Source organism: Ascaphus truei, chromosome 1, assembly GCF_040206685.1.
Source record: "Ascaphus truei isolate aAscTru1 chromosome 1, aAscTru1.hap1, whole genome shotgun sequence".
Taxonomy (NCBI): domain Eukaryota; kingdom Metazoa; phylum Chordata; class Amphibia; order Anura; family Ascaphidae; genus Ascaphus; species Ascaphus truei.
This window is the reverse complement of record NC_134483.1, coordinates 464946471-464969648: the sequence shown is the minus strand read 5'-3', so window position 1 is coordinate 464969648 and position 23178 is coordinate 464946471. Positions and strand designations below refer to the sequence as shown.

The window sequence follows — 23178 nt, the reverse complement described above, 5'->3', positions numbered from 1 at the left end:
CTGAATCTACAGAAAAAAGAACAAGGAAAAGAAGATAGCACAATCACTTTGTTTTATTTGTACAGCATCATGCATATACTGACTCAAAACTGTAACAAAGTAACGAGATGCAATACATCACTGGAATAACCACTTCAAACAATAAAGTACCGTTAGGAAAGAGAGTCCCTGTCGCTAAGAGCTTACAATCTAATCATGTAATGACAACACTGCAGTGAAACCAGGCCATGCCCCTTGTGCAGCCTTTGGTGGTCTTTTCCCACTTCCCCTCCGGTGATTTCAGTCAGATCTCTCCATGTCTTTTCTCTTCAGGGCAAATTGGTAAACGTGGAAAACACTTTGCATGGAAATTTGCTTAGGAAATGTGATCCATCTTCCTCTACAGTTGACTTGTACTGGGGCTGAGGGAACTTGTCACAGGGATAAAGCAGAGAGATTAATAGATTTTCAAAGTGAGTGTTTAAAGATGATAATTATAATAATAATAATAATTATTATTATGGTAAATAGGGAGACACGGGCAGTGTAGAGTTAGCTACCCATTCAAAGATGGCGGAAAGAGCTTCAACCCGTGGGTCACGTGACCCGCGCGGCGTCTTGCACAACGTCATCGCCACGTGCGCGACGTCAGCGCTCAGTAGGCTGTATCGGATGCCGGGAGTAGCAATGGCAGCGGGGCGGTAATCAGCGCCAGCCGCGGAGGAACCGGTCGGACAGGACCAGACCCGTGTGTCCGCGCGCGCCCGGTGACAGAGCTCCTGCTCATTTCCCTTACCCCCCGCAGCGTTAACATCCGGGCACCGTGGGCTCTGTCACCGTCCGGCGCCGCCATGATCCCGACACGGGGGAAGGACAGTCCGGCTCGCGCCGTCCGCCTCCCCGCGATGCGCCCGCTGCGGCTTCTCGCGCTTTGCCTGCTGCTGCTCCCCGGCCTGGGCCGCGCTACTCAGGAAGACGACGGGACCCATCGCAACAGAGAGCCGCCTCTACCGCAGAGACCGGATGCGGCGGGGGGCCGGGCCGAGGTGAGACCGCGGTGTGAGGAGGGGGGCTGCTGGACTGTAAAAACGGCTCTGGTTTGTTTCCTTTGTGGTGCAAGCTCTTCCCCAACCCAAGATCTCCCCTCCCCCCCTCACCAAACCCTAGATTCCCCCCCCCCCCTCCCCCCAAACCCAAGATCTCCCTCCCCTCTCCCCCCAAACCCAAGATCTCCCTCCCCAAACCCAAGATCTCCCCCCCCCCCCCTCCTCCCAAACCCAAGCTACATGGTATTTATCTGAGAGGGGATCAGGCTATAAATCCTTTGACACATCTTCATGACACTCACCAGCCTCCAACTTCCTCTGTTACCCCCCCCCCCCCCCCCATACAATATTTGTCTTGTATGGTGCTGTTAATGTATGCAGCGCTGTGCTTAGATGGGGCTGAAAAAAGACATGTCCATTATGTTCAGGCTATGCTAAATGTAAACGACTGATACATATCCTATATTTGTATTTACAATGTGTTGGTCCAGAGGAAGGCAAACACATTCCAAGTTTTAACAACCAGAAACACTTCCCTGTTTATTCATTTACATAATTGTCTACTATCAGTCTCCCATTTTTGTTGTTGGCAGTCAATACCAGTGCTGTCGCTCAGAAACGTTTTATACAGTACACTAACCTTAACTGTACCTTGTATTTGTAGAGTGTTTATCAATTCAGAAGTGCTTTACAGTTGTATGTCAGTGCAGGTCAAATGGTTGTGTTTGGGGATGGAAGGCTTGTCTGCATTTCAGGTACGCTAAAAGATTATTTGTATTGCAGCAACATATTCCTCAGAGCGGTACTGTGTGTGTGTGTGTGTGTGTGTGTGTGTGTGTGTAATTAAGGAATTAATCTGTAGTAAATGCAACAAATAAAAACACAATAGAAAAGTATGCACAAGGATCCTTTTTCCAAAATCAGTGTTGGCATGAGGACTGGAGACAGGAATCAAACCGAAAAAAGATTTTGTGTTCAGGAAAAATAAAATCTTAATCCCTGTTTTACTAATGCTTTGTCCCCAGCAGCGTCAAAGGATTTAATAGCATATTAATGTCTGGGGGCTGCACTTGACAGTGCGGTTGAGTAAAACAGGGTTTCATGAATCCCCTGTGTGTCCTGTTTAATTTGTGGATTTTGACCTAGTTCTGAATGACACAGGTCATCCTAACCCACAGTGTGACTGACAAATGTCCAACATCAGGTACATTATCTTGCCAGACTTGGGATACAGATTGAAGCCTATAAAACCGTTTATTAGGAGATCTGAGAACACAAAAAGCATAGTCTCTGTATTTCTGTAATCCTTGCTGTGGGAGAACAGCAGCTGTGGGCATAATACAACATAAACAATCAGGCCTGCAACTTTTTGAAATGTGGGCAATTGAAGTTACGTTTTCTGTAAGCTAAAACCTTTCAGGTGCAAGAAATGTACTGTATCTAGATACTTATTGTACTGCCGCAGATAATGCTAATGGTGTGTGCACCAGCAAAATTCCTCCTTAAAAGAAAAATACTATATACTGTATATATAATTTTTTATTTTTTTTTAATGAATTACTGCATCTGGAAATCCTCTCCCATAACCATTTTTCCAGTTATCATGATTCAACTAATACACCAGCTCATGGTCTGTTCAACAATGCTATCCCACCATCTGCTAATTCTACGTTTTGAGCACCTTTTCTTCATTCTAATGAAGTGGTTCTCATGATTTCTCCAGGGTCCTGAGCCAGACCAGGTGTTAGGAGGAACCAACCAAAATTCTAATAATGCAGCCTTGCAAAAAAAAAAAAAAAACTGCTTTAAATGTAACTGCTAAAAAGTATGCTGGATGCTGTAGGCGAGTGTCACTTAATAGAATGTAAGATGGCCAACCCTGTGGTATTATTTTTTTTTGTTTGTTTTTATTTTTTTTCTTCTTCCCACAATCATTGTTTACTTTGGAAACATTTTAAAATGACCCATGTGAAAGTCCTCATTGAGCAGCGAGCTGAATTGTGAGATTAGCAATTCAGAATTGCAGTTCTATTAAAATATTAATGGTGTACATTTAACAATCTGTTCTCCATTTAATTTGTAAAAGTGTTTTTGTTTGTCCCATGTGTTATCAACCTTATTTAATTCTTTAATGCCATAACAAAATAACTTCATTCACTACCAACCTTTTTACCAGCGTGTCAAATCCTATATTTGTTTGTCTATTGGTTTCAGTTTATTATTGCAATTTTAAAATACATTGAGTGTGAATATTGGTGTGTGCATAGGTAATGGGGTCCATAGCATAAGGTTAAACTTACTCATGTTGTATTGATCTGACTGCTGTAACTAGTGTGAATTTAAATGTAGAATGTTTTATTATTTTGTTAAGACCTTGCAGGCTTGCAGCCCTTTGGCTTGGTTGAAGGTAATGCTGACCCTCATGTTATTTTAGCATGCCTTCCATTGTATTATAAATAATCAATCTTGAACTCCATGCATTGTTGCAGAACCCACCATTACGAATTATGAGCATAAAAGTATTAAGTAGCAGTATTGTGAATAATTTATAAGGCAGTGATGCAAAGTAATTGATCATGCTGCTCCCTCATTTCTAATTCATAAATAACAGGCTGTAATATGTTTTTTAAGCTCCTCTGTCTGTACTTAGATCGTGTATGTGTTTATTATAAGAAAGTGTTCAGTGCATGTGGGGCTGTTTATAAAAATGAGTTGCTGATCAAAATGAAAGGCATACAACTTCTATTCCAACCATTGATATGAGAGAAAAACACTATAATTCTTTAAGGCATACATCCCTTTGCATAAACATAAAGTATACACATAATACAGTATGTTTATCATCAGTACTTCAGCTGCTCTGTTATTATGAAGGTTCCAGTGCTGGGATAGAACATTCAGTTATTGTTCCGGAAGCAACCTGAGACACACTGATTTACAGAACAAGTAACTGATATAAACTAAACAGAGTGCCCATTTTATAACTGCAATATGAAATAGAAGTCATCACTAATACAATTGTTAATTTAACCATCCCTACTGATTGTGTAATGCACTCTGCCTAATGCTATATTTTCTAAGATCTGAGAAGAAAATGCATATTTACTGTTGTGCACTACTGTATATCATAGTGAAGTTTTAAACCTGCAATGCCGCTTTAACGCAGAAGTTAATGTTAAGGAGGAATTTATCATTCCTCCCTCCAGCATGTAAATAAACTGTTTTGTGGATGGAAATGAACACAAAACTATACAATATCCAATTGTCCCTGCGTTTGAATGGGACTCGCGCTGTGTGAATCATACCAGGCTGCACCTGTCTGTAAGAGACGCACACTGAGTGAGACTGAATCAGTCGCTCCCTGCGCGCCTCCAATAAAAGCTGTGCGATCGCCTGTTAAGAGGCACACAGGGAGCGGCTGATTCAGTCTCACTCTTAGTGCGCCTCTCTTACAGACAGGTGCAGCCCGATAGGATTCACACAGTGCGAGTCCTATTCAAACGCAGGTTCCTCCGCTGTGTTAATCCAATGGGCCATTAAGTCTGGCTGCTGGGACTCCGGGGCTCGGGAGAGGATGTCGTAGGCGTACGGCATGGGTGCGCAAACTTTTGGTGCTGCAGTCCCCTGTCTGCTCTCTCCAGTGCTCAGGCCCCACCCGTACCTTTGTGCTAGCGTCAAATTACGCCGTGTGTCATTTGATGCTGTGTCGCCCAAAGCCGGCTGCATCAAGGTAAGTGTTACAGATGCTTCGCGCGGTCCCCCGGCATGTAATTTAATTGCCTTGGGCAAGAGTGCGGGGCCTCTGTAACTGCCGTGCCCCCAGTTTGCGCACCCCTGCCATACGGGACCCGCAAAGATAGAGGGTCCGAACCAAAAGTTCCATCTGTAGTTTGGTTTTCAATGTAGTGGTCTAAAGAAGTTTCTCGAAACCTAGAAGCAAGGTGTGTGCGTGTGCAGAGGTATGCAGAAGTATTCACTTTCCTGCAAATTTGACACATTTTGTTGCAACCTGAGCATACTCCATGATTCTTTCATGTAAAATCTGCAAAAACTACTTCAAAGTGATGATTAGAAAATGCACATAGAATATAAAGAAGTAAGGTTTACCGTGAAAAACAAATGAATCTCTGTTGCATAAGTATTCAACCCCGTTGCTACTGCAGCCTTAAATCCGCTCAGGTTTAAATTAATTGTTGGAAAGGTCACATAATTTGTGAAATGGTTTCTTTCAGCCCGTGTGTAATCAAAGTCGTTTAACTTGTAGATGATTTCTCTCAGGTATATACAGACTTTCAAGCTGCAACTCGCATAGTGATCCAACAAAACAACCATGAAGACCAAGGAGCTTTCAAAACAAGTCAGGGATAAAGGGGTAGAAAGGCAGAGTAGAAGGGTACAAGAAAATGTTAAATTATAGATTATCCCTCAGCACAGTAAAGTCCATCATTAAGAAGTGGAAGACGCATCATACTACCCAGATCAGGTCACCCTCCCTAAGACCGAGCTCATGGTGGCGGCGCACGCTCCTGAAGCCCCAGCGATGTGTGCACTAGGCTGCAGGAGATTAGGGGAGATGGGGCGGGGCGTACGTGTCACAGGCGTGGCGTACGTGTCACGGACGTATCACAAAGCTGGTTCGCCATCATTGGCTGACCCAGCTCACGTGACGCTGACGTCACACGACTGCAGCCCGAAATCTCAAATTTACTTGTAGGCCAAAATGTAGCAGTGTCGACGCTGGCACTTGAGGAACTACAATAGGAAATCAGGTAAGAGTCCCCACAACAATGCCCCCACCATGAGCGCGGCCTTACTGAGCAGCCGGGCAAGGAAACTGGTTTGGGGTGCTACTCTAAAGCCAACAGTGACGTTGAGAGATCTGCAGAGTTTTGTGTCTGAGATGGGAGTCGGTGTTCACACATCAACAATAAGCTGGTCCCTACACAAAGCTGGCCAGTATGACGGGTGGTAAGAAAGAAGCTGTTACTCAAAGACTCCTCTTAAATCACATATGCATTTTGCAAAAAAAAACAAAACATTGATAATACTGCAGACATGTGGAAAAAGGTTTTGTGGTTACATAAGACAAACATTAAACTTCTTTTTGGTCTAATTTCCAAGCGTTACGTCTGGCTCAAGCCCAACCCTGCACATCGTGCAGTTAACACAATCTCAACTGTCAAGCATGGGGGTGGCAACATCATGTTATGGGAATGCTTCTCTTCAGCAGGGACTAGAAAGCTTGTATGGGTAGGGGGGAGAATGGGTGGTGCAACGTACCAGCAAATCTTTGAGGAAAACCTGATTTGAGTCAAACCTGTTTGTCAGCCAAGAGTGAAACTGGGGAGGAAATTCACATTTCGGCAGAATAATGACCTGAAGCACAAAGCCAAAGTCACACTGGAGTGGTTGAACAAGAAGAGAATGAATGTTCTTGAGCGACACAGTCAATGTCCTGACGTGAATCCAATTGAACATTTATGGCGAGACTTGAAGATTGCAGTCTGACGATCCGCAATAAACTTATCAGAACTGGATACATTTTCCTGTGAAGAATGGGCAAAAATTTCACCATCTTAGGGCTGGGACCCGCGGCGCGGGCGGCCGCGTGAGCGTTCCCCACCAGCAGTGGAATCCTTCTGAGTCGGTCCCAGTCCCCCCTCGCTGCACGGCTCACTACGCGCTGTGACGCGTCAGCCGCCAGGGGATGCAAGAAAATTGTGATCCTGAGCAGCAGCCCGGGAGACTGAGCCCGTGGAGGGAGGAGGGGGGCGTAGCGGGTCCCTCCGCTCAAACACGCCAACCCCCCCCCCCCTGCTCAAACCACGCCCCCGGCTCCCTACAGACCGTATTTTGCGGTCTGTGCCTGTCAGCGCGCCGTCTGTCTGCAGTGCGGGCGAGCTGACTGAGGGAGCGGGGCCTTAGCCTTACTGTTCAAAGCTAGTAGAGATATATCATTATACAGTACATTGCAGCCGTAATTGCTGCAAAAGGTGCTTCTACCAAGTACTGATTTAAGTTGCTGGATACTTATGCAACCAGAAAATTTCATTTGTACATTTCCTTTGCTGACATTTAACCTCCTCGTATTTAATCACCACAGCTTCTTAGCTTAGAATAAAAAACGTGTGTTTTTTTTTTTGTTGTTTTTAAATGCACATACATTATTTGTCATACAACAAAATGTGACATTGTTAAAGGGTGAATACTTCTGCAAACAAGTGTGTGTAAAAATGAGATACAGCTCAAAATTAAAAATACTACCTATCTAGCGATTTAGTTAAGAGTTTTGCTTAAAATGAAGAAATTATCTTTATTTTTTAAAAGCAGCAGTTCTCGCAACTCGTTTGGTTCTAAAAACCCTATACAGTATCTTTAATTCATGTGAATTTTTTATTTTTTAAACCTCTGTATTGATTTTTCTTGAATTTGTTGTGAATACCACCCAGGCTAATTTGCTTTAGCTATTCATTGACCATTTCTGTATTGTCTTGTAATATATTCCACAGAAGATGCTCACTCCACCTTCTGCAGTACGTATTGGAAGCGAAGAGTCCTTATCCGCTACTAACATGGGCTTTATCCATGCTTTCGTGGCTGCTATATCTGTTATCATCGTGTCAGAGCTGGGAGATAAGACCTTCTTTATAGCAGCCATCATGGCAATGCGTTATAACCGCCTAACTGTTCTGGCTGGTGCTATGCTTGCCTTAGGACTGATGACTTGTTTATCAGGTGAGCAGTAATCCCATTCCTCCCCCTCTCCCCCAACCTTTTAATTTTTTCATTATTTGAACTGCAACATACAGTCTCTTTACTAGTACTGTATGTTGGAGTTGTTTTCTTAAATTTGTGGACCTAGAATATCTGGAAGTAGCATCCCAAAATGTATGTAAATCTTAAGTGCTTCACAGCAGTAATACATCTTATATAATAATATAACACACAGTGGCAATAAGTGCTTCAGACATGAAAGTAACAATAGGAAAAGGAGTCCCTGCCCTGAAGAGCTTACAATCTAAGTGGTAATTAGTGAGGACTTGCATAGACAGGAGGGTGTTATGGTAAGTGGCTTCTGCAAGGGGTCGGTGCATCTGAGATGTATCGTATGAGCCAACGGAGACACCCATATGCTTCATTAAAGAGGTGTGTTTTAAGATAGGTCTTAATGGTGAAGAGATCTTGGTAGGATATGAATTGTGTTCAATAATTTTAGTACATTCTTAAAGATCCATTGAAAGGATGATTTTGACACAAATTTTCCTTGCAGTAACTTCACTTTTAATCGGTTTGATACATAATGCAGGTGTCGTTTATAGCCTTGTCCTTTGTGTGAAATAGACAAGTCACTCTGAAGCACTCTTCCCGGTTTAGACAAAGTATTGGCTCTCATGGTACAATATTTGTACCTATGAAAACAACTATTCAGCAACATTAACATTCTCATTCTGCGCATGCCAGTCCACACCCATATTTCTGTCAATTATGCAACTTCATATATTTTTGATATATAAGCAGTGAGATGGGGGGGTATTGTAGTTTCAGTAGCAGTGTCATCAGTTTCGGCCAGTCTTGACATCCCATTGTTCATGTTATTGGGCGGGCGAGGTTACTGATGAGAACTTGCTCTCTTGTTTTCATGCAGCTGTACATATCTGTGCACTCGCCTGTCGAGTCTGTGTTGTCCTGTTAACCTCGGTACCGCATTTGCCAGAAACTTTGAACCCATCTCCGAAATGTTTACAATTTTTGCCTCTTAAAAAAAAAATTAAGTTGGATTCAAACTACAGGTTATGGTGCTTATATAATCAAACGTGAAAAAAATGTGATAACGCGCTAATGCTTAAAAAATGAAGTACTGATGGTACTAAAGGGGATACCAAAAAACCTCGAATGTACAAGGGCTAGGCTGCCTGGTATAAATACCAATACATACAAAAAAGCTGTGTGTGCTGTGCACGCGCATAGTAAGTGAAACTTCTTTGACTTTTGTCACAGAAATTGTATTTGTATTGGTGATGTTTTAATTAAAAATCAAAATACAATTTCATTGACAAAACGCAAATAAATTTGACTTGTAATGCGCGTGCTCGGCACACATCCCCTGTATTAGCTATTTGCACTAAGTGTGAATTCCTTGTGTGTATGTGTGTGTGTGTGTGTATATGTGTGTCAGTCAGTGTGTGTGTGTGTGTGTCAGTCAGTGTGTGTGTGTGTGTGTCCGTCAGTGTATGTGTGTCAGTCAGTGTGTGTGTGTGTGTGTGTGTGTGTCAGTCAATGTGTGTGTATATGTGTCATTCAGTGTGTGTGTGTATGTGTGTCAGTCAGTGTGTGTCAGTGTGTGTGGGGGTCAGTCAGTGTGTCAGTTAGTGTGTGTGTGTGGGGGGGGTGTTTGGTGGTGTGTGGGGGGGGGATGTGGTGGGGGTTTGGGGGGGTGTGTGGGGATGTGGTGTGTGTGGGGGCGTGGGTGGGTCAATCAGTGTGTGGGGGGGCGTGGGTGGGTCAGTCAGTGTGTGTGTGGGGGCGTGGGTGGGTCAGTCAGTGTGTGTGGGGGCGTGGGTGGGTCAGTCAGTGTGTGTGGGGGCGTGGGTGGGTCAGTCAGTGTGTGGGGGCGTGGGTGGGTCAGTCAGTGTGTGTGTGGGGGTGTGGGTGGGTCAATCAGTGTGTGTGGGGGCGTGGGTGGGTCAGTCAGTGTGTATGTGTCCAGCTGCAGCCAGGGGCGGGGTTTAACATGGCGCACCACCTCTCTTCCCCCCCCCCCCCTTACGCAAATTCTGCACACACACCCACACCACACCCCCCCCCCCCGAGCGCAAATTCTGCACCCCACCGCCCCCCCCGAGCCCCTGTGCCGCGCGGGTTGCGCCAGGGGGCCCGCGAACGCCCGCGTCAGTGGAGGGTTGAATGGTGCCGCTGCCAATGGGCGTTAGGAGCGTGTGGGTGGAACGCCACTGCCAGCCGCTTCTGCGCATGTGTGGCGTCCGTCAGCGGCGCCATCACAACTGCGCATGCGCGGCATGGCAGCGGTCGTGGAACAGTTACGCGGGCCGTTGGAAGCGGCGGCGGCTATCGCCGCCGCATATGTCAGCAGCCGGGTGGTGGTGGGGGGTGTGTGTGGGGGTGCGGCGGCGATTAGGAGCGGCGCCGGCGGCGGCGATGTATGTGACGGGACGTGTGAGCGGAGTGGCGTCCATTACGTGACGTCACTTCCGTTTTACATTTCGCCCCCATCTATCCCGTTTTGTTCTTCCAGGACTAGGTGCCACGAAAGAAGTTTCACTTCAAAAACACAAGATACTGGCGCCTAAAATAAACTATAAACCAATATGTGATAGCTGACCAGAAAGTGATAATGTCCTTAATGTCCAAACTCCAATAGGAACTTGATTGTAGTCTCATACCACATGCAAATAAATAAAGAAAAAGATCATAGTGCAACACTGACAATAATTGACTAAAAAACATTTAACAGATAATACATGAAACACAGAATAGCTAGATATTGTGTTTATTACATAGCACTGTTCATTTATATCTAACTATTCTGTGTTTCATGTATTATCTGATAAATGTTTTTTAGTCCAATTATTGTCAGTGTTGCACTATGATCTTTTTCTTTATTTGCATGTGGTATGAGACTACAATCAAGTTCCTATTGGAGATTGTTTGGACATTAAAGACATTATCACTTTCTGGTCAGCTACCACATGTTGGTTTATAGTTTATTTTAGGCGCCAGTATCTTGTGTTTTTTGCTTATATAATCAAGCTGCAAGGGGGGTGTATAAACACAACAAATTCAGTAACCATCTTGTATCAGTGAAAATCTAGAAACAAGTTATTTAAAGCAAAGAAAGGTGGGTAGCCATTTAAACAAAGTGTGTCACAATGAGCCTCCATGTATACATTTTTTCCCCTTATAGTTACCCAGCTAATTATATCTAGCTTGCTTTGCAGTTGCATCAGAAAACCATTCTACGCTATAAAATCTGTAAGCATTTTATCTTAATTTCAATCACTTTTTAATCCTGTTATGAACCAGTTGCAAAGTGTAGGTTTTGTATCCATATCTAGGCATACATATATTCTCCTTTTGTTCAAATATTGCCTTTTTTTTTTTTATACAAAGTGACTTCCTGTTTTTGCTTTGTTTCTTTCAGTTTTGTTTGGATATGCCACTACGGTTATCCCCAGAGTTTACACTTATTATGTGTCAACTGCCCTGTTTGCAATATTTGGTATTCGAATGCTTCGGGAGGGCTTAAAGATGAGCCCCGATGAAGGCCAGGAAGAGCTAGAGGAAGTTCAAGCAGATATCAAAAGAAAAGATGAAGAAGTAAGTAGTTTTCAACAGTGCCAGTAACACTCCCTTTTGCTTATTGATCGAATCAATGCAATGAATTTTTTTTTATCATGGAAACCTTGTCATTGTTAAAGCAGCAATGCTGGCATGCTTTCAAAATAAATAAATGAATAAAAAAACACCCCTTTTATTTTTGTTATAGAATGGGAATGTGGGTGGTGGTAGTGCTGTTCAGCTATCCCGGAAGTCCCAAGATACTGACTGTTTTTTCTCCCTCCAGAAACAAAATGGCCACCAAATATAACTCTTCAAAAAAAAAACCCCATGTCGTTTGTTGTGGCTTTCCATTGGGTGGCCATTTAAATCAATTTAAAAAAAACAAATACTGTACCGACAATTTTCACCATAAGTATATTGAGAATCGGAGGGTACAGAGGAATATCATTTATTTTGGTCCAGGGGTTACTCCTGAGCTAAACCATATTATTTTTACTTATGGTGACTCCCTGGATACATTGCTGATATTAGGTCTCATATTTATTTACAGCATTTTAGTCCAATGCTATATACTGATGAAATTGTATAATGTAACTGCCCTGTACACAGAGGTTGTATCTCGGCATCAAGGCTGTTGATGTTGGCATAGGCGGTTAGGTTTAAGGCTGCGCTTATAGTGACAGTGACGCGACTTCGCATCAACATGCATTGTCGTGCGCTTCTAGTAAGCGCCACGTGACGGCATGGTCGCGATCGCTGGAAGTCATCTCAATTAGATTTTTCCAGCAACAGCAGCCTGCCGTCGCCAGCACTATAAGCGTAGCCTTACTTATCGTATTCTGTCCTCTAAACACAATGCATTTTTGTTTAGAAAGTAAAACACAAATGCGGAAGTGGTCACTTTACCTCGTGATCCGTACAATTTATGTGCTTTAGTAATCTTCTGATGTTAACCAGATTGTCTGTTTTTGTTTACATTTCTGATGCGGTCTGATATCTCTGCAGTTTAGCTTCATAAAAGTCAGAAACTCGTAACTAATAAATTACATTGCATGCAGCTACTTTAGATTTATCTAGAACAATAAAATAGGTTCTGGATACTGACAATCTTAGATCTAACATATGAATGTATTGTTGCAGACCCGTTACTGATTTGTTTTTAGAGAAACCTTAAATAAATGCACCTTTTTTTTCAGACACGTTAATGCTGTTACATGTACAGTAGCGTCTTAAACCAATGTTTCGTACTTTATTATTGTCTTTAGTTTCAACGATCTAAACTATTAAATGCATCCGGGGATCTGGAAACTGGTGCAGGGCCAACCGTTCCCCAGAAGAGATGGATGCAGATCATCTCTCCAATTTTTGTTCAAGCTTTCACACTAACGTTCTTGGCAGAGTGGGGTGATCGCTCTCAACTCACAACCATCGTTTTGGCAGCTAGAGAGGTGAGTGAATAAGACATTAGTGGTGCTGTAACACTCATTACACTTTCCCCAAAAGATTATCTTTAGCTGCTGCATATTAATGTGTGGTAAATACATGTAATACTTAATTACATCTTGCATTCTTGGTATGGAAATGCAAAACTGATTGGGATAGACATAAAGCCATTCTAAATATAAAAAAAAGCTGAGGATTAAATAAAGTGTGAGGTTTTACAGCAGATCAAACAACATGGGCAGACTAGATGGTCTCAAGTGTAGTGGGCAGATCCAGCCATTCTAGGAAGCAGTACCAGCAGCATGTAAAGGTACGAAAATCACTTAACGTCTCCCAGCTATGGAGACTAAAGATGTGTGCAAATAAATGGTTACCAATTTTGAATGAAGGGTCATTTATATCGGTATCAGATGTCGAATAGTAAAATGTAATACAAATATATAATCGCCATGCTTCTCCATGTAAGGAGCATGCAGCTGGGGAAGGGATTGGCCATTCAAATGTGAAAAATACATTGAAAAACCACTATAAGCTCATATTGAACCCCAAAAATAACCACAACATATATATGCGTATAAGTGTCAAAGAGGAGTGCTACTGAGCATGGCAATATATATTTAAAACCAGAGACAGAACATGAAACACACAGAGCTCAGTGCTACATCGAAAGACACTAATACACGGTACAGTGCACACATATAGATATATATATATATATATCTATATATCTCTCTCTTTTGAATAAAATGGTCTTTTAGTTTAACTCTTTGGCCAAAGTGTTGTAAGCCCTTGAGCCCCTCCAAGGCAGACCACGTCTCAAGGGTCCTAACACTAAAATAGATTCTTAATAACCTGTACATTACCAGGAAGAATGATTTATAATAAATCTGTCAAAATTAGTTACATAGTTCTAAGTCTGATTGAAGCTCTTATTAACCTGTATAATACCAGGAAAAGCACTCTGTATTAGATTTGTCGCAATCAAACTGGATGCAAGTTCCCATGGGTGTGGAAGGTGCAAAGGAGTGAGCTTTAACCATTTAAATGTGGGAGGGGGTGAGCTTCAAACTAGGGAAGGAGGAGCCACCCTCCAAATCAGCTAGGACCAGCTGAACAAGAATTGCAAAACATACAGGACCCCTATAAGCTCATACTGAACCCCCAAAATAACCACAACATATATATGCGTGTAAGTGTCAGACGAGAGCTACTGAGCATGTATATATTCTATAAGATAACGGAGACTTTTGGTTTACATCCTTTGATCAAATAATGCCAAGCCTGCTAACCACGTCAAGGTAAGTCTCTATAGCAGGTCCCTATGCTAAATGCATACTAATGTTATGTGAAATAAACTCAGAAGGGGTTAATATATCCAAGCATATGCTTATATGCATATGCACCCCAAAACTGGAACAACCTACCAGAGACTCTCATATCCACCACCAGCTTAAGTTCTTTCAAATCTAAGGCTGTCTCACACTTTAATCTGGTCTGTAACTGTTTCATAAGCTCATAATATATATTTTCTTTAACTGTGCATGCAATGTCTTGTATATAAATGTATACCTTGTTCATTTATGTAACTGTATTTGTAACCATGTATTATTTGTTTTACTCTGTGCCCAGGACATACTTGAAAACGAGAGGTAACTCTCAATGTATTACTTCCTGGTAAAATATTTTATAAATAAATAAAATAAATATATAACATAGTGCAGTTAAAAACTGGCATGTACCAGTGAAGATACTCGCATGTCTGCAAGTAAAGCGAATAGTGAAATACAGGGGACCTTGCTGGGAGATTATATACCTTGAAGGAGGGGCTGGCCTCCCACAAGCTGCCCAGTAAGCAGTTGCAGGTGATTAGCTAAATATATTAATTACACCCTAAAAGTGGTTCCCTCTAGGAGCGTGCTGCTAAGGATTAAAATCGGCCTAACAGAAAATGTAAAACAAATATATAATCGTCGCGCTTCTCCATGTAAGGAGCATGCAGCTGGCAAAGGGATTGGCCATACAAATGTGAAAAACGGAAAGTGAATCCCTGCGCTTCTCCCTTTGGGATAGCAATAATTGGGGAACATGTGAGTATCTTCACTGGTATATACCAGTTTTTAACTGCACTGTTATATAAGCATATGCTTGGATATATTAACCCCTTCTGGGTTTATTTCACATAACATTAGTTTGAATTTAGCGTAGGGACCTGCTATAGAGACTTACCTTGACGTGGTTAGCAGGCTTGGCATTATTTGATCAAAGGATGTAAACCAAAAGTCTCCTTATCATATAGATTTTTACACTATATCTATATATCCCAATTATTGCTATCCCAAAGGGAGAAGTGCAGCGATTCACTGTCTAGTAAAATGTAATGTCTGAAAAAGTAGGGCTCAAAGTATAAACCTGTAACAATGATGTCTGTGTCCCTTTATGGTGTATCCAAGTGAACCATACATCATTCGGTTCAGAACAAGGGATACATATATTCAGTGTTGCTTTCCTGTGCGTATTTGATTGTGACTACTTCCCCAAAGCCGGAGGGGGCAGAGAAGCTAGCAATTGTATTGTTGCTCTTTGGACTGCCTGGGACTCCTAGGGAGCAAACTGTGATGAAGGAAAAATCCACGTAATAATTGCGCATATTTTCTTGGTACAGTTGTTCTATTGTTCCTTTCCCCTCTGTAGGATCCCTTTGGGGTTGCGATTGGGGGTACAATTGGACATAGCTTATGCACTGGCTTGGCCGTTATTGGTGGAAGAATGATAGCGCAGAAAATTTCGGTTAGAACTGGTAAGCTTGTGTTGCGTGGTTCGTGTTGTGTAGTAGAACTATTGTCATACTGAGAGTCTGAGATATAAGAAAGCGGAAAATCTTGAAGATTTTGGGGGTGGATGTTTCAAAATATTAAGCAACGTATAAAAAGGACACTGCAACACAAGACAGAATAATATAGAAAGAAGAACATATGATAAATTCACTTAAAAGAATAAATATGGGAATGGAAATGACAAATTAAATATGTGGAATTATATTTTTTATGCTCTATTTCTCATAACTTCTGACACAATGTAAATTACCTTGATAACTAGGGGCATATTCTGTGACTTAACCACTTGGAAGTTTTATTATACGTTGACTAAACCATTTAACACTTTTTTTTTTTTTGCTTAAATTGACGGCATCAAAGTTCTTACGTTTTTGTCAGAGGAAAAAGAAATAAACTATATATAGCTATGTGCACAAGATGCCGTATAAATCGATTATTTTGTTATCATTCACATCTGTAAAATCACACTGGGTTTTTACTAAATCCCTTTAAGAAGTTGCTATGTATAAGGTTTTTCTATGTTTTTAATTGCGAACAGATGATATATATATATATATATATATATACACACACACACACACACACACACACACACACACACACACACACACACACACACACACACACACACACACACACACACACACGTTGACAAATCACCAAAAAATCTACTCGCCACACACAAAAATCTACTCGCCACCTAGTAGCAAACGTGTGCTGCTTGGGCCAATATTTACTCCACCGGGGGTTAAATCCACTCGCCCGGGGCGAGCAAATGTATAGGTTTGTCGAACATTGTGTATATATATATGTGTGTATACACACACACACACTTACATTTTTTTATTTTTATTTTTAAATTGAGGACATGAAAAGCAACCTATTATTTAATAGGTAATTGTGAAAGTAGGTATTGAAGGAAATAGTTGCTGTTTTAGGTTATTTTGCTTAGTCCTAATCTCTACTCTTTCTTTTTCAGTGACAATCATCGGTGGCATCGTTTTTCTGGCATTTGCTTTCTCGGCGTTATTTATAAGTCCAGATGCTGGTTTTTAGCAATATCCTTTTTCTCCCCGCCCCAACAAATAGAGGATGAAATGCACCCCTTTGGCACTGTACTTCTGTAAATAATGTATAAAGTGTAGCTATGACAAACCCACTGTAGAGAATCATTCAATGTCAATTACTATTGTTTTTGAGTATTTGCAGAAGTATTAACTATTTGGGTGTGTCAAGTGATTTTTTTTTTTTTACACACACATCGGGTACATTTACAGATTCAAATATCACTTTAGTTTTCATTTATAATCAATGCTTTCTTTTACTGTGCAAACATGACATATTGTGGAGTGTAAACTCACAATATTTAGCAATTAAGTCGTCAATATTTGACATGGAGCTTTTCAGACTCAATGCAAGTGGAATACTACCGATGCTGTATAACGTGTATCCATATTTTCACATCGTACTGTATGAAAAACAAATAAAAACAGTCTCTACATAAGGGACACCTTTTTAAGAAGTTTAGTTTTGATTTACCTGATCTGTTATGAATTATTAGAGTATAAGAATTAAGTCCAAAGCCGTTCCTTCACGAGAAACGGGAATTAAAGCACCAGTCCTGGTTACTAGTTGCAGATTACCTCCACTTTTTCATCATGATCATGTATCATCCGAAAAACCTGGTGCGCTTCAAATTTGCTGGAAAGATGTTGCCGTGTTTGTAGAAGACGTCTGTCTGTCCCTCTCTGTATCTGAAGCATGCTGTATTGATGAGGTATTGTGAAGGTTCCCTTGGTTGCTATAGAATTCCCATCAGTCCTGCAGCATCCTTCTGTTACCCCTAGCAAAAGCAATATACAGGCATACCCCGGTTTAAGGACACTCACTTTAAGTACACGCAAGTAAGGACATATCGCCCAATAGGCAAACGGCAGCTCACGCATGCGCCTGTCAGCACGTCCTGAACAGCAATATCAGCTCCCTACCTGGACCGAAGCTGTGCGCAAGCAGGGAGACTATAGAGGCTGTTACAAATGCGATATTTACATCAGTTATGCACGTATATGACGATTGCAGTACAGTACATGAATCGATAAGTGGGGGAAAGGGAGTGCTTCACTTTAAGTACATGCTCCGGTCCCATTGCGTATGTTAATGCGGGGTATGCCTGTACTGTAGACTGCATGTTTCCTTGTATTTGCCATTTTGCCTTTAGGAATGTGACAACTGGTTACAAATTTGAAAAGTTGTTACATCACTTTTTGGTATTTTGGGGGGAAATAAGTGCTTCAATCAGAATAGTGTTCAACTTCTTTTCAATAGAATATTTTTTAAAAACAATCACGTTTTTTGATAGAAAACATTGGTTAGATATATTTTGATTAAACTTTATGACCAGTTTATACCTCCAAGTATTCATTGCTTAGATAAGTGGTAATTGTTACTAAAAGTAGCACGAGACAAGTAGTTCTGAAATGCAAAACTATTACAGCTGTGTATATAAATATATATTTAGTGGTGTTGTAGGTTGAACACCAAACATACCGTTATGTTTGTACCTTTATTATGACACATGTAACAATCCTTGGAATTGCATAGGCTTTACAGAATATTAGAATCAAAGATCGATCTGGTGGTGTTTGGTTCCACTACAGAGTCACTTATCTGCCATATGTAGATAATTGGTCTTCCATATGGCCTCCTGGATATACCAGGTGTCTTCTGGTTTGACGTATAGCTTCCCATATCCTTTTTGTTTTAAAACGGATACGGCACTGTAGGAAGTGAGGGAAGCACTTTGAATAATTGCTACTCTATTTGTTTTCAAGGTGTTTGTACATGTTAATGAGATTTGCGCAGTAGAAAAAATAGTTAATAGTGTTGCTGGATATGGGACATGTAGATGTTGACACTTGAGGATAGTGGTAATACTGTGCAACTTTATTTTTTCATCACCAACTTAAAAATGTATATATTTTCTAACCAATTAAAATTTTAAGATAACTGATTTTTGGCAGCTTACAATTGACATACGAACAGCCAAAAGAAATTATATTTTGATGCGATTTTTCAGAGTATTGTAGTCTGTCTTAAACTTTGTATGTTCTTTGCGTTAAGATTACAATTCACAATAAAACATTTTACCTTGAGTTTCTCACTGAAGTAAAGATTGTTTTTCATAATAACCTCGAACATAGATCAGTGTATCAAGCATAAATTATTAAAATATTTGAAGTGTTCTTCTGTATATGTGTGGTTCTGTGTAGTGAGGTCTTCATTGAAATTCCACCCCAGAATGCAAATACAGTACTTCTAAAAGTATTTAGTGCTTGGTATGCAACAATATAAACAGAAGTTTTATTTTGGAAAAATTTAATTTAAAACAGTTTTTTTTTTCCAAAGCTAGAATACATTGAGTGAAGTGTTCAAAGCCAAACTGTAAACCTGCTTTGTTAGGTAGCGGTTGCCTAAGCTTCATAGGACGGAAAATACATGGGGTGCTTTATACATCAAGTATATCTAGCAAATGGGTCTGGTGAACTCAGTCTAATGTAGGGTCTGTGTATGTATTAAAATCATAGGCCCAATCCTTGATGTATTTACTCAAGCATGTATGGGTGAAGATGGATGTTTGGGAAGTTGATCCCATCCTGAATTTTTGTCTGTTTACAGTTTGGCAATCCAGCACCTGCCCCATCTCCAAATCAATTGCAAGAAGAGCTTGTTAACATGGAAATAGAGCAGTTGGCAACATCCATAAGGGGTATATAAACGTGGGGTTTGAAAACATCTTAATGTTAGCTGCCCATCCAAACAATTGGTCATTTGGTGCAATCTTTTAGTTCAGTAGATACTTTGCATGTAGTAAAGTTTAGATTGGATAGATCCAAATGGATAGTGAGTCTTGTATTTGAACGGTGACTAGGCAATTTGGAAAGGGAGTGTCGCAGAGCACACTTGTTTTCTTATCCAGAAGATCTATATACCCATAAAAAGCAGTCACTTTTTCTATTATTTATATTAGTTTGGGTAAGTGTTTGTGGGGTTTGCTGACAGTCATCCTCAATGATATTTTGACATGGTCAATGGCCACTTTTAATGTCACAGTAGGGGTAGCCCGCCTCCCATAATAAAGGTGAAGCCCGTCTGGCTGCCCCTAAACCACACGGTTTAACTGGCCGACTTTGTAAGTCCATAGGGCCGGTAAAATGTATGGACTGCGACCCCTTCAAACCATGTTTCCCTAGCCGCCTATGTGAGCTCCTAGGCCGGGTCCAATTTGTGTCTTTGGACCCCTTAAGGGAAATAGCTTCAGAGCAGGGGCTTTGGGAACATGTTTAAGGGTGGATGTTGGGAAACAAAAGGGTTAAAATATGTATAAAATGTTCCTGACCAGACCTACCAGTAGTACTGTAATTGTACCTGCAAATCCTGCTTGTTTTGCGGGTACGCGAGTGTAATGTGTCCTGGTCTTTTCCTTATGTACAACATTGCCATACCAACCGGTTCTCGGAACATGTTCTTGGGCTCTAGTTCTGCAACCAGGTTATAGAAACCAAGTTGTAGAGCCCATGTTCTAGTTTTGTATTAAAATGTATTGCGATGTATTGTAATGCATTTCTATGGAGGCAGATATGGTAATTCGTTTAGCCGATTGCCTCTATAGAAATGGGGAACAAGGAGTGACTACGTGTTGGGCCATCTGGCAGGCGGGGAAGGGCAGAGGAACAGGTCTGTGAATGATTCCCCAGCGGAAGTGACCCTTTGTGCTAGGAGACACTGTGGCGCCTACCCAGTGGGCGGTAATGGGCTGGCCAGGGAAAGCCATTGCTTGCGGAGATGGCAGTCGTAGGTACAATTTCCATTGGCTATTTCATATTTCCTAACCTGAACCTAAGCACGCCACCTCCTCTGATAGGTTACAGCCAGGGGAGCCTCCGGCACGTCATTGGCTGCTGTGTTTCAATCGGTGCTCTGATTGGTCACCGCTCCATGTTAAAGATATCCACCAAGGGCTATGTAAGGCGAGCGGGCGATCGGAGAACCAGAGCAACTTGACTTGTGGTGGGCTTTTCAAAAGTGCTCTGCTCAGAATAGCAGACCACTCTGCATTGCGGTGCCGGGAGAAGCCTGGCCAAGCAGAGGACCAGTTCTCAAGACGCTTCCAAGTTCTCAAACGATCCTACTTGCTCCAGGCTTAATCCAGGGACGCGACCGTCAGGTGCTCAGCATTGAGGTGTCAGAGCAGCCTGGCCAAGCGGAGGATAAGCGCTGAGAGCAAATGCTTGCGGTTCTCCCGAAAAGAGTATTGTGTGATTTCTGGACGTGGAGCAGACAGGGTAAGCCTACTCAAGTTGGCGTCCTGCACCTAGTCGAGGCTAGTGTCTCCCCCATATGGTATGTATTACCTGTGTTTTTGTGCATTTTTGTATATCTGCAGGCTTGCCAGAATAAACCTATTTATTCAACTTCTTTCTACCATCTGTGGTAAATGATCCCGGAAGGTAAAGGTGAACAAATGTTCCTGGTCTGCTGTGACACTCAATACATAGGAAGCTATTCCATAGAGAATTAGAAAGGGATAATTTAGAAGGGGTACGGGCAGAGATGTACTACAGACCTATCCAGGTCTGGTTGTGGGTTGTCACAGGATCTGTCCATGCATACGCACACAGTTAAGGCAGGTAAGTAAAATGTAACCGCTAACTCAATTCTGCAATAATGGCAATTGCCAGCAACCGCTGTCATGCATAATAAGTAGTTGCATTTTTAAGCCGCTTCATTTTCCTACCATTTCTGTGTGTGGTGGAATATAGTATTCTGCTCTTTGGTTTACCCATGGAAGCTAGTAGGTTCTCAATAAAAACGTGGGGCCTCAGTCAGATCTTCAGAAAGGTTTTTTATTTTTTTTAAACCTTTTGATCTGATTCGCTAGCAAAATAAATACAGTATTTGGTTGGCCAGCAGACCAACCAGAAAAGAAAAGTTTAAAACTAAGTCAACAGAAACCAACTTGGTGCACCTGAAACTGAAAATAATGTGCATTTAAAGAGTGTGGGGTTCAAAAGAAAACATGGTGAGGATACCGAGCAGAAAAACTCTGCTTAAGGCCCACTAGGAGGTGAACTCTGGTATCTGCACAGTGTGGGTGAGCTCTACCCGGATGTGGGAGTGTACCAGTGCTCTGAACAGCCCAACTGGCAAGGAAGGGGGGGGGAGCCTCACCAGTCAAACACTGCTTCCCGGACTTATATCATGCCAGGACTACTTGTAACACTGGTATTTAGGGGGAGGATTGGGGGGTATAGCATCATTAAAAAGTGCCCTGGGATCTGACCATTTTGCACTGTAAGCAAGGCCCTTACAAGTGTTATGGTGATACAGCCATACATTTTACTGATTTGGTATTCCAAATTTCTGTAAAATGTTGCTAAAGTCTTTAGGGCATAAGAACTACCAATACAAAGTCAGACCAAAGGGCTTATCAAACCAAGTGGCCTGCCTTCCACAGTGGCATGCACTGCAAGGTTCTGGGTGAGCGTATCACTCGGACAGGCTCCAGCTGTCTATACTGCTAGTATGCATTTATAGACTTCTCATCTATGAATTGAATCAGTCCTCTTTTAAAGCCAGTAACTGTTGCAAGCTCTCCTAATAGTGCTGCTCCACAGGGGATGATGCTTCTTTGTTTTATGTGTGAAGGATGATAATTCAGTGTGTCTCCCGTGGTCCTTTTGGTATGTGAGTTTGTGGATAACAGTTCCCTATTTATTTTGTCTACACCCTTTAATATCTTGTATAATGCTATTGTGTCTCTGTCATCTTTTTTATTAGCTAAGGAGTGAATATTTTAAGCTTTGCCTCATCAGGTAAAGATCCCCTACTGACTTTACACTTTCTCAAGCTCCATTATGTAATTTAGGCACAGAGATATACAGATGTGAATGCAGTATTCTAGATTTGAGTGAACCAGGGTTTATACCACAGCATAATAATCTTTCTTGCTTATACTTTGCAAATAAAATGTTTTCTCGACTGCTGCACATTGCGCTGTTTGCAGCAAGTTGTCTAAACAACCCAAAGATTTCATTCCTGAGTCGTAGCTGATAATTAAAATCATTATATATAAAACAAAACAAACAAAGGAATGAAGTAGCGCCTCTATATATAACTAATTAGTATATAAGAACCAGTTTAGCTAATCATATAAGTGCATGGTGGGGTGACTAGTTACAAAACTGATACACAGTTTGTACACATGGATAAAGACTAAAAAATGCAATACAATATGGACTAATTCACTATTTATAACTAAATTAAAATACCTCTATAGGTTTGGACAACTAGCAGTTTAATAACACAAAATATTAAAAAAGTAAAAATGAAAAAATACAAAAAAAACCTTCAAAATTTAAAAGTCCTGTTCCAATGATAAAAGCACCAGGTTCTTGCTGCCCGTTTTGAAGGGATCACCAGTCCCTGACCATATCTGCAAAAAAAGAAAAGAAAAAACAGGCGCACACCTAGTGCATTAACGTAATAAAAATTGTATTTCAAGGAACATAAAATCTGAC

At 41.4% G+C, this 23178-nt stretch overlaps 1 protein-coding gene across 1 annotated transcript; it reads left to right on the top strand.

The window, feature by feature from the left end:
* The first annotated feature begins 621 nt into the window (after positions 1–621).
* TMEM165 (transmembrane protein 165) lies at positions 622–18758 on the top strand. The gene is made up of 6 exons (XM_075566406.1): positions 622–1025; positions 7535–7760; positions 11185–11360; positions 12590–12772; positions 15459–15564; positions 16581–18758. Exons 1-6 carry the CDS (start codon positions 831–833, stop codon positions 16655–16657), a joined length of 963 nt encoding a protein of 320 aa, XP_075422521.1. The 5' UTR covers positions 622–830; the 3' UTR covers positions 16658–18758.
* Positions 18759–23178: the final 4420 nt, after the last annotated feature.

Bases quoted from the DNA above. Each gene is read 5' to 3' on its own strand.
- TMEM165 (XM_075566406.1), top strand. From the start codon at position 831: ATGATCCCGACACGGGGGAAGGACAGTCCGGCTCGCGCCGTCCGCCTC. The intron at 7,761-11,184 runs GTGAGCAGTAAT...TGTTTCTTTCAG, and splicing joins ACTGATGACTTGTTTATCAG to TTTTGTTTGGATATGCCACT. The intron at 11,361-12,589 runs GTAAGTAGTTTT...TATTGTCTTTAG, and splicing joins TCAAAAGAAAAGATGAAGAA to TTTCAACGATCTAAACTATT.